Source organism: Pelophylax lessonae (assembly GCF_965119305.1).
Source record: "Pelophylax lessonae genome assembly, chromosome: 6".
NCBI classification, from domain to species: domain Eukaryota; kingdom Metazoa; phylum Chordata; class Amphibia; order Anura; family Ranidae; genus Pelophylax; species Pelophylax lessonae.
In genome coordinates, this window is record NC_138773.1 from 38067499 (window position 1) to 38081847 (window position 14349).

Sequence of the window (14349 nt, forward strand, 5' to 3'; positions counted from 1 at the left end):
AGGGGACAGTCCCAAACAGCAGCTCCATGTCTGAATGGACACACAGTGCTGCAGCTCGGCTCGGGTGTCCCCATAGCAAGCTGCTAGCTGTGGGGGCACTCAACAGGAGGGAGGAGCCATGAGCAGGAGGGAGGGATCCAAAAAGAGGAGAAGCCAGGCTGCTCTGTGCAAAACCAACTGCACAGAGGAGGAAAGTATAACATAACTGTTATTTATTTATTTTTTTAAACAAGACTTTAAAATCACTTTAATACATTTAGTCCAAAATGTATTCTGCTACATTTCTTTAGTAAAATAATCCAAATCAGTGTATATTTGTAAGTCTGTAGGAACGTTATAGAATCCACAAACTATGGCATACATTGATCACACCTGATGTACTGATGGCCTATCTCATTTCTTGAGGCCCAAAAATGCCAGAACAGTACAAATACCCCCCAAATGACCCCTTTTTAGAAAGTAGACATTCCAGGGTATTTAGGAAGAGGCATGGTGAGTTTTTGAAGTTGTAATTTTTTGTCACACAGTTTTGTAAAATGAAGAAATTAAATAAAACTACTGTCACAAGTGCAGTACAGTGTCATCATATGACTGGTGTGGTGGCGATCAGCGTTACTAAAAAAGAAAAAAATTATAATAAAAATGCTGTATTCAATTTTTTTAAATTGTTTTTCTTTAAAAAATGTTTTTCCTTTTTTAACATCCTATCATCAGAGTAGTTCTGTGTCTCCATAGTGAGACTATACTACTCTAAAGAGGTGATCAGAGATTTTTTTTTTACACAGTGATTGTGGTTACAGTGATGATCTCTGTAACAGAAATCGTTTGAACTGTCATGAATGGGTTTCTTTCAGAACAGCTGTATTTACAGTTGACATGCTGTGATTGGCTACAACTAATTCACTCGTCCTTACCACGCCAAAATAAAAAAAAAATAAAAAAATAGCGTGGCCCCCCCCCCCCCCCAGAATCAATACCAGACCCTTATCCAAGCAAGCAGCCTGGCTGGCCAGGATGGCGGGAGGGACGAGCGAGCGCCCCCCCCCCTCCTGAACCATACCAGGCCACTTACCCTCAACATGGGGAGGGTGCTTTGGGGTGCCCTCAAAGCATCTTGTCCCCATGTTGATGGGACAAGAGCCTCTTCCGGACAACCCTGAGCTGTGGTTGTCCGTGTCTGCGGGTGGGGGGGGGCTTATCGGAATCTGGAAGCCCCCTTTAACAGGGGGGCCCGCAGATCCCACCCCCCCCTTTGTGAATGGATATCCGGTACTAGGTACCCCTACCCATTCACCAAAAAAGTGTACAAAAAAACCCCACAAAAGACAGTTTTTGACAAGTCCTTTATTAAAAAATAAAAATAAAAAAATAGTGTCCCCCTGATGTAATTGGTGTTCCCGATGCCCATTCACATAGGGGGGGCCGGATCTGGGGGCCCCCTTGTTAAAGGGCGCTTCCAGATTCCGATAAGCCCGCCACCCGCAGACCCCCACAACCACAGCCCATGATTGTCGGGAAGAAGCCCATGTCCCCATCAACATGGGGACAAGGTGCTTTGGGGGGTGGCCTGGTATGGTTCAGGAGGAGGGGGAGCTCGCTCGTCCCCCCCCCCCATCCTGGTTAGCCTGGCTGCTTGCTCGGATAAGGGTCTGGTATGGATCTTGGGGGGGACCCCATGCCTTTTTTTTTTTAATTTTGTCATAGGGTTCCCTTTAACCACTTAAATACAAGGCACTTTCTTCCCCTTCCTGCCTAGACTGATTTTCAGCTTTCAGTGCTCATTAGCGTCTATGGGAAATTCTCGGTCAGCTTGACATGTCACTGCTCATGCACCATAAGTGAGAGGGACACAAAACTTGGGGAGCACTGAGAGGGGACCCAGGACTACAACATATCTATACAATATAAAAGTGGGGTATGCCTGTTCACTACACTGACTGCACTAAACTAACTCAACACACTATCCACTAACTACCTGCCTAACCTCTATTATCATACACTATACAAGGCTGCTGTGTTAGCAGCAGGCTTATATAGTGTGGGGCGTGGACTTAGACCCTGAGCCATGATTGGCTAAAGGCAGCCTGGCTTTGGCCAATCATGGTTCTGACAGGACACTGTGCTGTGATTTGCCAAGCATACAGGTCATGTGCATGCTTTGGCCAATCATCAGTAATTTATTCACTGCTTCAGAGCAGGGCATTATGGGGCGCTCATCGGCGGGCGAACTTCCCACCGAGCGCCCCATTTGTCCATCAAGCCCATCCCTAGTTATGAACAATGAATATTTCTTTTAAAGGATAAGTTCACTTTTAGTAACATGTTACTAAAGCAACTGCCCTCCACGCTTCTCGGTCTTTTGGCTAAGATCAAGTGTAGTATCTGTTCTTATCAGTTGGTGTGGACCTCAGCTAGTAACAGTATGACCCGTAAAACCCGGAGCGCTCAGAGTATTGGGGTATGGGGAGTAGGTCATCTGGGAAAGCATGTGGGGACCGCCGCCTTCTGATTTGAATGGGTTGAACTGTTCTAACCAGTTTGAAGGGAGCAAGAAAGCCGGTCTGACTGGGTGGCCGGTGGAATTGCTCCTGGATGTAAAGGAACAGGATGGCGACGGGAGGGCTTTCTCTCCTGGGTTTTGATCTGGCCTTGCAAAAGGCCTGTCCCCAGTGGAAGGTAAGCTCTCTCTAAGCTGTCCAGGTTCTGATGTCTGCTGGTGGGGATAGGCTACACTCGGTCTGGCCGGGGGCTGAGATTGAAAAAGCCTGTGGTGTAAGTGTCCCTGGGGTGGAAGCCCAGGGGTGCCTTAATTCTCACTGGTGAGGGGCAGCTCGCCTTGAGTTTTTCGGCACCTTGGTCACTGCACCATGCACACCTTTTTTGCACTTGCCTCTTGGGACAGGCCTTTTGGCTTAGACCAGAGGAATTTTTTATTCCGGCCGAAAAGGCCTGCCTTGGTACCTCATATGGCACCATAGCACTTCCCCTTCCCCCACCTTTTTGTTTGTGTGTTTTTATTTCTTTGTTGTAGTGTCACTTCACTACACTATCACTCTTTTCTTCTGCACGACTTGGAGGGTGTGGATCCTCGGGCCCAGCCTTGAGTCTTGGGAGGGGGTGGATATGGCTTTCTGGCTTAGTTCGCCCTCTCTCATGGGGTCTCCCTTCGGGGGAGCCCCACCTACTACTTGGGGTGGGCTGTTTCGGCAGTCCCCCTGGAGAATGGGGTTTGTCTGGTTTCGGCCAGACAGACCATAGTAAGTACCTTAAATCTCTGTCAGGAGTCTTGCGCCCCGGGGGATCGAGGTTAGGGTCCTACCTCTTCAGAGGGAAGACCATTCCGCACACCCTGTGCCCTTTTTGTGTTTCCACGTTTGCATGTGTGCACTTTTTTATGCACCGGGTGTAAGTCTTTTGAGTGTGTTTCACACGCCACGGGCTTAAAAAAAAAAAAAAAAAAAAAAACTGCCCTCCATGATCCATCCATGAAAGTGAGCAGGGGATCCTCTCCCCGCACCTGCTGTCACAATTCAAAAACAGCTCGGTTGCGCGGGGCTTCGCCCACAGAGCTGCAACATTAATTTGCTAGTTCATTCATGGAGGATACGGGCTGACAGTTAAACTAAGTGTCTTCAGGAGTCTGACATTGCACCCACGATCTGCTGATTGCAAGTGCAATGCTCTGCAGGATCCTAGGAAAAAATAAAATAAATAAATGCATGCTTTTTACCTGCAAAAAATTAGCATTTAATATTTTTTTTATTTTTTTTAAAGTGAACTTATCCTTTAACCATTTGCCGACTGCCTAACGTAGATCTAGGTCGGCAGTCAGCCCTTCACAGGCAAAGCGACGTAGGTCTACGTCGCTAGCCTGTGAGGGTCTAGGGAGCGAGCGCGCGCCGCCGGAGGCACGCTCCCGCGCGGTCAAGGACCCCCCCGCGCGTGTGACCCGATGTCCTCCAGTCACTCTGCGATCGTCGGGGGAGAGGGAGAAAGTCAGGCGGCTTGTGTAAACAAGCTGCCTGTCATTCTCCCCTGTGTATGAAGGATGATCATACGGTTCTACTATGTAGAACCGTTGATCACTGTTCATACATCTGAAGCCACAGCCAATTACAGTAGAAAGCACGCCCCTAGGGACACACATAGCCCCTCCCTTTCAAAAAAAAGTTAACCCCTTCACTGCCAGTGTATTTTTACAGTAACAGTGCATATGTATAGCACTGATTACTGTAGAAATGTCACTGGTAACCCCAAAAATGTCAGTCAAGGGTCCGATCTGTCCGCCGCAATGTCGCAGTACCGCAAAAAAAATCGCAGATCGCCGCCATTACGCGTTAAAAAAAAAAACAACAAAAATGACAAAAATCTTTCCCTTTGTTAGTAAACGCGATAACTTTTGCGCAAACCAATCAAAATACGCTTTTTGCGATTATTTTTACCAAACATAGGTAGCATAAAACAAATTGGCCGAAAATGTTAAAAAATTTTGATTTTTACATTTTTTTGGGGGGAATTTCATATAAAAAAATGTTAAAAATATTGCTATTTTTGCAAAATTTACGCTGTTTTTTTGTTTATAGCGCATGATCAAAAAATCGCACAGGTAATCAAATACCACCAAAAGAAAGCTCTGTTTGTGGGAAAAAAAGGACGCCAAATTCGTTTAGATACAGCATCGCACGACCGCGCAATTGTCCGTTAAAGTCACGCAGTGCCGAATCGCAAAATACCCCCTGGTCAGGAAGGGGGTAAAATCTTCCAGGGCTTAAGTGGTTAAGGTGAATAAAGGTAATACATGTATGCAGATTTCGCCTATTTGTTCTTTGTTGGTTTTGTCCATTCCAATAGGTAATACATGTATGCAGATTTTGCCTATTTGTTTTTTGTTGGTTTTGTCCATTCCAATATGGCATCTGCATTAAAGTGGAGTTCCACCCTAAAATTGAAGTTCGGTCCATCTTCTTGCTCCGGGTCACCTGAAAAACAAATGGATAATCGCATTTTTTATTTACTTACCTTGTTTTAGAAGATAGTATACTTACCTTACTTCCTCTTCCTCTCTCGGCGGCCACGGAGAGTCGTCACTTCCTGGCTTGCAATGATTCCTGGAAGCTGAATGTCATCGCTCCCAGGAATCAATGCGCCTGCACCGGCCCCGACGTCAGTTCCGTTGCAGGCGCTGCCATACCTTGCTAAACAGCTTCTGGGCATGCCCAGAAGCTGTGCAGAGATGACTCCGCAGCCCCGGAAGTGACGGCAGGGCCGGTGCAGTGCATCGTGGGACCGAAGAGGGCGCAGAAGAGGATTGCGCTGGCTTCAAGCTGCCCACACCTGAGATGGCAGCACTGGGCAATACATTTTTAAGGTAAGTATTTCTTCTTGCAGGTAAGTGCAACCTGGGACAGTTCAAAGGCTATCCATTGTGGAATGCACTAGCCCTGACTGTCCCGGGGGTATTTTTATGGGTTTTTTTTTGGTTTTAGGTGGAACTCCGCTTTAAGCTGGATATGAATGTCGGTAGACATTTGCCGGTTCCAAAAAAAATGCCCGACATTCGGCCCATGTGTATGTTGGTCTATCTGACGAAAGCCGGACGTTTGGCTGGCTTCTGTTGGATGAGCATACTGGAAAACCAGCAGCTGACGACTCCCAATCAGCGTTCTCAGACAATGGCAGAGAGCGCTGATCGTGGGGGAAACACAACAGAACACAAGAGCTCAGTGGGGGAGATCGCTGTACTAACCTCCCATAGTGAGAATAGCGGCTCTGCCGGGTTGAACGGAAAAAACTATGGTGCGTACCAGGCTTTGGTATTACACAGCTGTGAATAGATGTTTTCCCTGTCCCATTACATAATGCAATTAATTGGCTCACAAGTCTGGAAATTTAAATGTCTACTTGTAAGCTATTATAGAAGTCGTCTAGGTCTGCATTTTGTAGTTAGGTTGTTCACTGATAACAAAGGATGTATGTAAGCAAAGCTGTTATTATCTGACACTCATTTTAAAGTTGGTTTAATGCGAAAATTCACCGAAAATAATGAAGTGCTGGGATTCTGATTATATCATGAAAGGTTTCTGAGAATAACACTAAACATGTCCCTACTGGTGGCCACATTCACATTTTCCCAATAAAATCCATTATTGGTCATATTATGTATTCAAAGGATGAGATGGCAAAGTTGGAAAAAGAAAACACAGATCAAATACTGATCCAGTAAAACCATAACTTTCTTCTCCTTTCCAATCAAATCCTATTCATTCAAGTTAAATCCAACCCAACTGCAACAGCACTTTAGATATTGGATTGTACTAGATCTAGTATGAGTTATGTGTACGAGATAGAAAAATTATTGTTTTGTGGAATGGTGATTGGTTTGCTGTTCTCTTATTGAACTGTTAGGGCTCTTTCACACGGTCCGCCTCCGTAGGCAGATCCGTGCTGCTCAGCAGGGATCGATCCGCCGATCCCCGCTGAGCCGGCGGATGACAGCTCCGTCTCCGCTTGCAGTGTGGAGAGGGAGGTGTCACAGCTCCCGCTGAAGAAAAGAAGAAAGATCCGCGCTTAGGATAAACTATCTATAAAATAGTGCGTAAAATTTCTATAAATAAAACACTAATGGCTGCTGCCCACTCCAAAAGATGCACCCCCAATGGGGGAGCGTCAGGTGTAAATGTCAAAAAGGGGAGTGATTGGCGCTGCCAGGAAAGTAGGTTAATGGGAAATCTGGGTTAGGCTCCTATAGTTCAAGACCAAGTTCAACACATGCAAATGCACATAGAATGTATGTGGGAATAAGAACTATATAAGTAATAGGATATAAAAACACAATGGGTGTGTAATATGTGTGTAAAATTAACACTATGTGCTGATACCAAATCAATAAATAAATAAATGTGTTCAATACCTAAAGGGCTTATTGAGACTCAACATAAATATGCAAATATATGTAAATGTAGGTATAAAAATATAAAAGCATATAAAGATAGTATTAATAAATTATGGTGATATAGAGAGTTAGTGTGCAAAGGTGCTAAAAAATAAATATAGTGCACTAATCACACTAAATAAGGTGCATTCCGAATAGTCATAACCATCTATTCAATAAAGTGCAACTGCATACTCATAAGCAATGAAAATAAATAAGTGGGTGAACTATGTGCATCCCACACTGGTGACAATATAAACACTAGTAAATAAATAAGTGCAGCCGTGCAAATAACTATATAAATTATGAAAGTGAGAACCATATAAATTCAAAGGCTCAAAAAGCAAGTTCTGTGTATTTTAAAATTGTCCAAAAATAGTGCAATCAGAGCTGGTACAGAAATCATAAAGTTCTATAGTCCATATAAGGATGGAGTAAGGTGCTCTTTTTTTCTATGAAGCCGGGAGTGCAGTGGGTGATTGGAAGATAGGGTGCTCCCCCTCTCCTGAGGTCCTGTGCTTACCGGATGTCCGTACCCCTACAGGGGTAAATGGCGGGTCGATAACAGGGATCGCTCCCATACACCGGCAATCTGGTTCCGTCCTATCCTTCCTATTACCACTCGTATCCACTCCTTGTTCCGGTACACATAGGGGTTAAAGCATCAGGGAGAGAGCTCCAGTACAATTCCCGGGTATATGAAAAAGGGGAAAAACAGAAGCCTCCGATAGTGCAGGATTGCCTTTAAAACTTTTATTTAGATTCCAAAAAAGACATGTACTCACATAAAATCAACATGCAGCGCATCCGTATGGCATAGGGTCCGCAACTACCTCATTCGCGGTGCTCGCCTGGGATCAGCGTGCGTTCCTAGCCTCAGGATCGTTCAGACGGAAGTGATGTGGTCACGTTCTCCATGCGCTGCATGTTGATTTTATGTGAGTACATGTCTTTTTTGGAATCTAAATAAAAGTTTTAAAGGCAATCCTGCACTATCGGAGGCTTCTGTTTTTCCCCTTTTTCATATACCCGGGAATTGTACTGGAGCTCTCTCCCTGATGCTTTAACCCCTATGTGTACCGGAACAAGGAGTGGATACGAGTGGTAATAGGAAGGATAGGACGGAACCAGATTGCCGGTGTATGGGAGCGATCCCTGTTATCGACCCGCCATTTACCCCTGTAGGGGTACGGACATCCGGTAAGCACAGGACCTCAGGAGAGGGGGAGCACCCTATCTTCCAATCACTCACTGCACTCCCGGCTTCATAGAAAAAAAGAGCACCTTACTCCATCCTTATATGGACTATAGAACTTTATGATTTCTGTACCAGCTCTGATTGCACTATTTTTGGACAATTTTAAAATACACAGAACTTGCTTTTTGAGCCTTTGAATTTATATGGTTCTCACTTTCATAATTTATATAGTTATTTGCACGGCTGCACTTATTTATTTACTAGTGTTTATATTGTCACCAGTGTGGGATGCACATAGTTCACCCACTTATTTATTTTCATTGCTTATGAGTATGCAGTTGCACTTTATTGAATAGATGGTTATGACTATTCGGAATGCACCTTATTTAGTGTGATTAGTGCACTATATTTATTTTTTAGCACCTTTGCACACTAACTCTCTATATCACCATAATTTATTAATACTATCTTTATATGCTTTTATATTTTTATACCTACATTTACATATATTTGCATATTTATGTTGAGTCTCAATAAGCCCTTTAGGTATTGAACACATTTATTTATTTATTGATTTGGTATCAGCACATAGTGTTAATTTTACACACATATTACACACCCATTGTGTTTTTATATCCTATTACTTATATAGTTCTTATTCCCACATACATTCTATGTGCATTTGCATGTGTTGAACTTGGTCTTGAACTATAGGAGCCTAACCCAGATTTCCCATTAACCTACTTTCCTGGCAGCGCCAATCACTCCCCTTTTTGACAGTCACAGCTCCCGCTGCTCTCTATGGGGGATCGGATGAGAGCGGACCACCTGTCCGCTCTCATCCGATCCGATTCCTGGACGGATGGAAAAATAGGGTTTCCATCCGTCCGGATTTCATGGACAGGATAGGATACGGATGGCAGCGGGTGTCAGCGGAGATGTCTCCGCTGACATCCGCTGCCCCTTAGAGATGCATGGAGGATCCGATCAGATCCGCCTAAAAAACTGACAGGCGGATCTGATCGGATCGCCCGTGTGAAAGAGCCCTTATATGCCAGAGAAAAAATAGGATCTCTTTTGGATTCCAGTTTGATGTACAAGTGTCTATTCAGTCTTTGTGTAGATAAACATTAAGGGCCCATTCACACACACTAAATGCGTTGGTGTGACACATTGCCCTTCATTCTGAATAACACAACCTTGCAGTTTACGACAAAAATAATTAGGGGAATGGAGGACATCAGCTATGAGGAAAGACTACAAGCACTGAACCTGTTCACTCTGGAGAAGAGAAGATTGAGGGGGGATATGATATCAATGTACAAATACTGTACTGGCGACCCTAGCATAAGGAACAAACTATTCAGAGTAAGGAAATACAATAAGACACGTGGCCACTCACTAAAACTAGAGGAAAGGCGGTTTAACCTTAAAATGCGTAAGAGGTTCTTCACTGTGAGAGCAGTAAGGATGTGGAATTCTCTTCCACAAGCAGTCGTATCAGCAGGGAGCATTGATAGTTTCAAAAAATTATTAGATGGGCACCTTAGAGACCACAACATACAGGGGTATACAATGTACGGTTAAAAGCAAACACACACACACACATCATAGGTTGAACTGGATGGACTGATGTCTTTTTTTCAACCTCACTGACTATGTAACTATGTGCCTTGCAACTTTGTAGTGCAGTGTGCTGCCAAAAATTAGTGCATGCACACTGTTTGGGATTGAACTGCAACACAAGTTACATGTTACTACTACTATATCACTACGTGTTGCACTGCTGCAATGTGCATTGGGGTGCTGTTTAGAGTTACTGCCACCAACGCATGTAACATGAATTGCTGTGCAGTGGGAATGGGCTCTAAATTACTGGGAAGAAGTTTGTTTTTTCTCGCACTTACCCAGGTCCCTCCAGGACAGGACTTGTGATTGCTGTCCATCTAGAGATTTGTGGCTCCAGGTCACATGGAGGGTGAAGTTGGGATTTAATAAGAGATTTCCTGGAACAGTACAATGACTGTTACAATTAAATGTTCCATCATTATTCTCTTCATACTTATCCCTGGACTCCAACTGATCTTCTCCTGATCTCCAGCTGAGCTCCACTTTGGGGTAAAATTTCTGCAGGCTCAGAGAACAGAGGACATCTCCATTGTCACACAGACTTGTCTTCACAGGTCTCAGGCCTCGGGGCTTGGCTAAAAATTGATAATGAAAATGTATTAATAAAGAGCACATTAAAATGCAGCTGTACCTCTGTGTAGGTTTTTAGTAATATATTCTGCACATTCTGTCATGTTACAACCAGAAACGTGAATTGATTTTATTGGGATTTTATGTGATGGACAAACACAAAGTGGCACATAATTGTGAAGTGAGAGGAAAATTATAATTCGTTTTCAAAACTGTTTACAAATAAATATCTGAACGTGTGGCGTGCATTTGTATTCAGCCCCCTTTAGACCCCGTTCACACTGGGGCGACCTGTCATGGGACCTGGTCGCCTGACAAGTCACCGTGGGTCGGCTGCCATAGAGCAGCACAGGACCTGTTCTAATAGGAGCGACACAAGTCGCTCCGACTTAGAAAAAGGGTCCGGAGCTTCTTTGGGGCGACCTGGAGCGACCTGCATTGACTGCAATGATATGAAGTCCGTGCCGGCCGCTCCGAGGTCGCGGCAAAGTCGGGTCGCCCCAGTGTGAACGGGGTCTGACTCTGATACCCCTTAACTAAAATCTATTGGAACCAATTCCCTTTAGAAGTCACCTAATTAGTAAATAGAGTCCACCTGTGTGTAATTTAATCTCAGTACAAATACAGCTGTTCTGTGAAGCCCTCAGAGGTTTGTTAGAGAACCTTAGTGAACAAACCGCATCATGAAGGCTGGAGGAACACAACAGGCAGGTCAGGGATAAAGTTGTGGAGAAGTTTAAAGCAGGGTTAGGTTATAAAAAAATACCCCAAGCTTTGAACATCTCACAGAGCACTGTTCAATCCATTATCTGAAAATGGAAAGAGTATGGCACAACTGCAACCCTACCAAGACATGACGGTCCACCTAAACTGACAGGCCGGGCAAGGAGAGCATTCATCAGAGAAGCAACCAAGTGGCTCATTGTAACTCTGGAGGAGCTGCAGAGTTCCACAGCTCAGGTGGGAGAATCTGTCCACAGGACAACTATTAGTCGTGCACTCCACAAATCTGGTGTTTATGGAAGAATGACAAGAAGAAAGCCATTGCTAAAAGAAAGCAATAAGAAGTCCCGTTTGTAGTTTGCGAAAGGCCATGTGGAGGACACAGCAAACATGTGGAAGAAGGTCCTCTGGTCAGATGAGACCAATATTTAACTTTTTGGCCTAAAAGCAAAATGTTATGTGTGATGGAAAATGAACACTGCACATCACCCTGAACTCACCATCATGGTGGTGGGAGAATCATGTTGTGGGGATGCTTTTCTTCAGCAGGGACAGGGAAGCTGGTCAGAGTTGATGGGAAGATGGATGGAGCCAAATACATGGCAATCTTAGAAGAAAGTCTTTTAGAGTCTGCAAAAGACTTGAGACTGGGACGGAGGTTTCACCTTCCCCCAGGACAACAACCCTAAACATACAGCCAGAGCTACAATGGAATGGTTTAGATCAAAACATATTCATGTGTTAGAATGGCCCAGTCAAAGTCCAGACCTAAATCCAATCAAGAATCTGTGGCAAGACTTGAAAATTGCTGTTCACAGACGCTCTCCATCCAATCTGACAGAGCTTGGAATATTTTGCAAGATTGGGCAAAAATGTCCCTCTCTAGATGTGCAAAGCTGGCAGAGACATCCCCAAAAAGACTTGCCGCTGTAATTGCAGCGAAAGGCGGTTCTACAAAGTATTGACTCAGGGGGGTGAATACAAATGCAACCCACAGTTTTCACAGATTTATTTGTAAAAAATTTTGAAAACCATTTATCATTTTCCTTCCCCTTCACAATTATGTGCCATTTTGTTTTGGTCTGTCACAAAAAAATCCCAATAAAAGGAATTTATATTTTGGCTGTAACATGAAAAAATGTGTAAAATTTCAAGGGGTGTGCAGACTTTTTCAAGGCACTGTATCCATGCTCCCTCACTGCCTCCCCGCTTTATTGTAATGCTTACTTCCTTGCTCTATTGGAGTGGGGCTTCAGGGTATGGAGTGATTATGTGGCCTCTGGTCAGTACTGGTCAGCCAATTGCTGAGCCCAAACACTATCACGTGGGCAAGGCATTGATGGTATTTACCCAGGTAAGCTCCCACACCCTTCAACACTGGAACTTATCCAGAGTGGACTCCTGCAGCAGAGAGTTGGTGTGTGTGGAACTGTGAGTGTAAACTCATTCTATACTACTAGGCTAGGTTCACACCTATGCATTATTTATTGCATTTTGCGGTTTTCAGAAACCCACTAAAGTCCATTTAACATGGTTTCCTATGGTACACATTTACATCTATGCGTTTTTTATAAAGGGCGTTTTTTTTATAAAGGGCTGCATTTTTGGAAAGGGCCAGGGACTTTTTCCCCCGCAGCAGATTGCCTTTTGAGTGTAACAGACTTCAATGAGCTTGCACCAAAAACACAAGTGTTGTGTTTTTGATGCGTTTTACTGTATTTGTTTTTTTTTTCCTCCACAACAAGGAGCGGGAGTTCCCCGTTGACAGCTGAGTGTAAAAAAATGAATTGCTGGCAATAAAAAAAATCAGGAAAAAAAACAACATGGGGTCCCTCCCCTAATAAATACCAGGTCCTTTGGGTCTGGTATGGATTTTAACCAGTTCCCGACCACCACCCGCCTTTTTACTACGGCAAGGTGGCACAGGCGGGCAGAACGACGTAGGTCTACGTCGGTCTCTAGAAGGCCGCTAGGGGGCACGCGTGCGCCCCCAATCGTCAGCAGGGAAGCCGATGCAGGTGTCAGACTGCTCTGATTAACCCCTTCCCTGCCAGTGTCATTATTACAGTAACAGTGCATATTTTTAGCACTGATTACTGTAGTAATGTCACTGGTCCCCCCCAAAAGTGTCAAAAATGTTAGTCAGGGGCCTGATCTGACCACTACAATGTCGCAGTCCTGCAAAAAATCGCAGATCGCCGCTATTAGTAGAAAAAAAAAAACATTAAAAATTACATAAATCTTTCCAGTAGTTTGTAGATGCAATAACTTTTGCACAAACCAATCAAAATACGCTTATTGCGATTTTTTTTTTTAATAAAAATATGTTTGTTTTTTTTTGTTTATAGCTCAAAAAATATAAATCGCACAGGTGATCAAATACCACCAAAAGAAAGCTCTATTTGTGGGGAAAAAAGGACGAACATTTTGATTGGGTACAGCATCGCACGACCACACAATTGTCCGTTAAAATAACGCAGTGGAGAGTCGCAAAATAGGGCCTGGTCATTAAGGGGGCAAATCCTTCCGGTCCAGAAGTGGTTAAACTGAACCCTATGCCAAAATATTTTTTTTTTTAAAAATGGCATGCCCCCCCAAAAATCCATACCAGACCCTTATCCAAGCATGCAGCCTGGCAGGGTTTCTGGGTTTTTGCATGGAGACCCGATCAGAGCTGAATGCGCCTTTGATCGAGTCTTCGGCAGCTGTGCAGGATGGTTGCCCGGGTCTCCCGGTGGGACAGAAGACCTGGGCGAGCCGCGGAAGGCGGCGGGAGGGGGGACATCCCCTCCCGCTACTTGTAATGACAGCCGAGTGGCTTCTCAGCCGCATCCGTTGTCATCACAAGACGGCCGACCGTCGGCTATGGACGCCAGTACCGGGGTGATGCCTCTAGCTGCAGGCATCACTCCGCTACAAGCACTTTCCAAAATATTGGTAATATCGGCCACATTGGTAAATATCGGGTAAAGTGCATATCGGCCCCCGATATATCGGCTTTGCTGATAATCAGTCAATCCCTACTATGAACCCCACACTCATTCACATGGGGGTAGCTGGGAATCGGGGGTTCAGATTCTGATAAGCCCCCCACCTGCAGACCCCCACAACCACTGTCCAGGGTTGTGGGGAAGAGGCTCTTGTCCTCCACCCCTATGCACCCCCCTCCCATGTTGAGAGCATGTGGCCTATTATGGTTCGGGGGGGGGGGGGGGTGGCGCTCTTTCATCCCCTCCCTTTTCTGACCTGCTGGGCTGCATGCTCCTATAAGGGTCTGGTATGAATTTTGGGGGGGCCT

General features: G+C 44.7%; 1 protein-coding gene across 1 annotated transcript in view; it reads right to left on the minus strand.

The window, feature by feature from the left end:
- The window catches only part of LOC309558535 (uncharacterized protein), a gene marked incomplete at both ends in the record, with an annotated part of 302626 nt that overhangs the window by 73055 nt on the left and 215222 nt on the right, over nucleotides 1–14349 (minus strand). The window contains one exon of the mRNA XM_082261614.1: nucleotides 10037–10333. Within this exon, the coding sequence (XP_082117740.1) occupies nucleotides 10037–10333 (297 nt within the window). The remainder of the gene's footprint in view (nucleotides 1–10036; nucleotides 10334–14349) is intronic.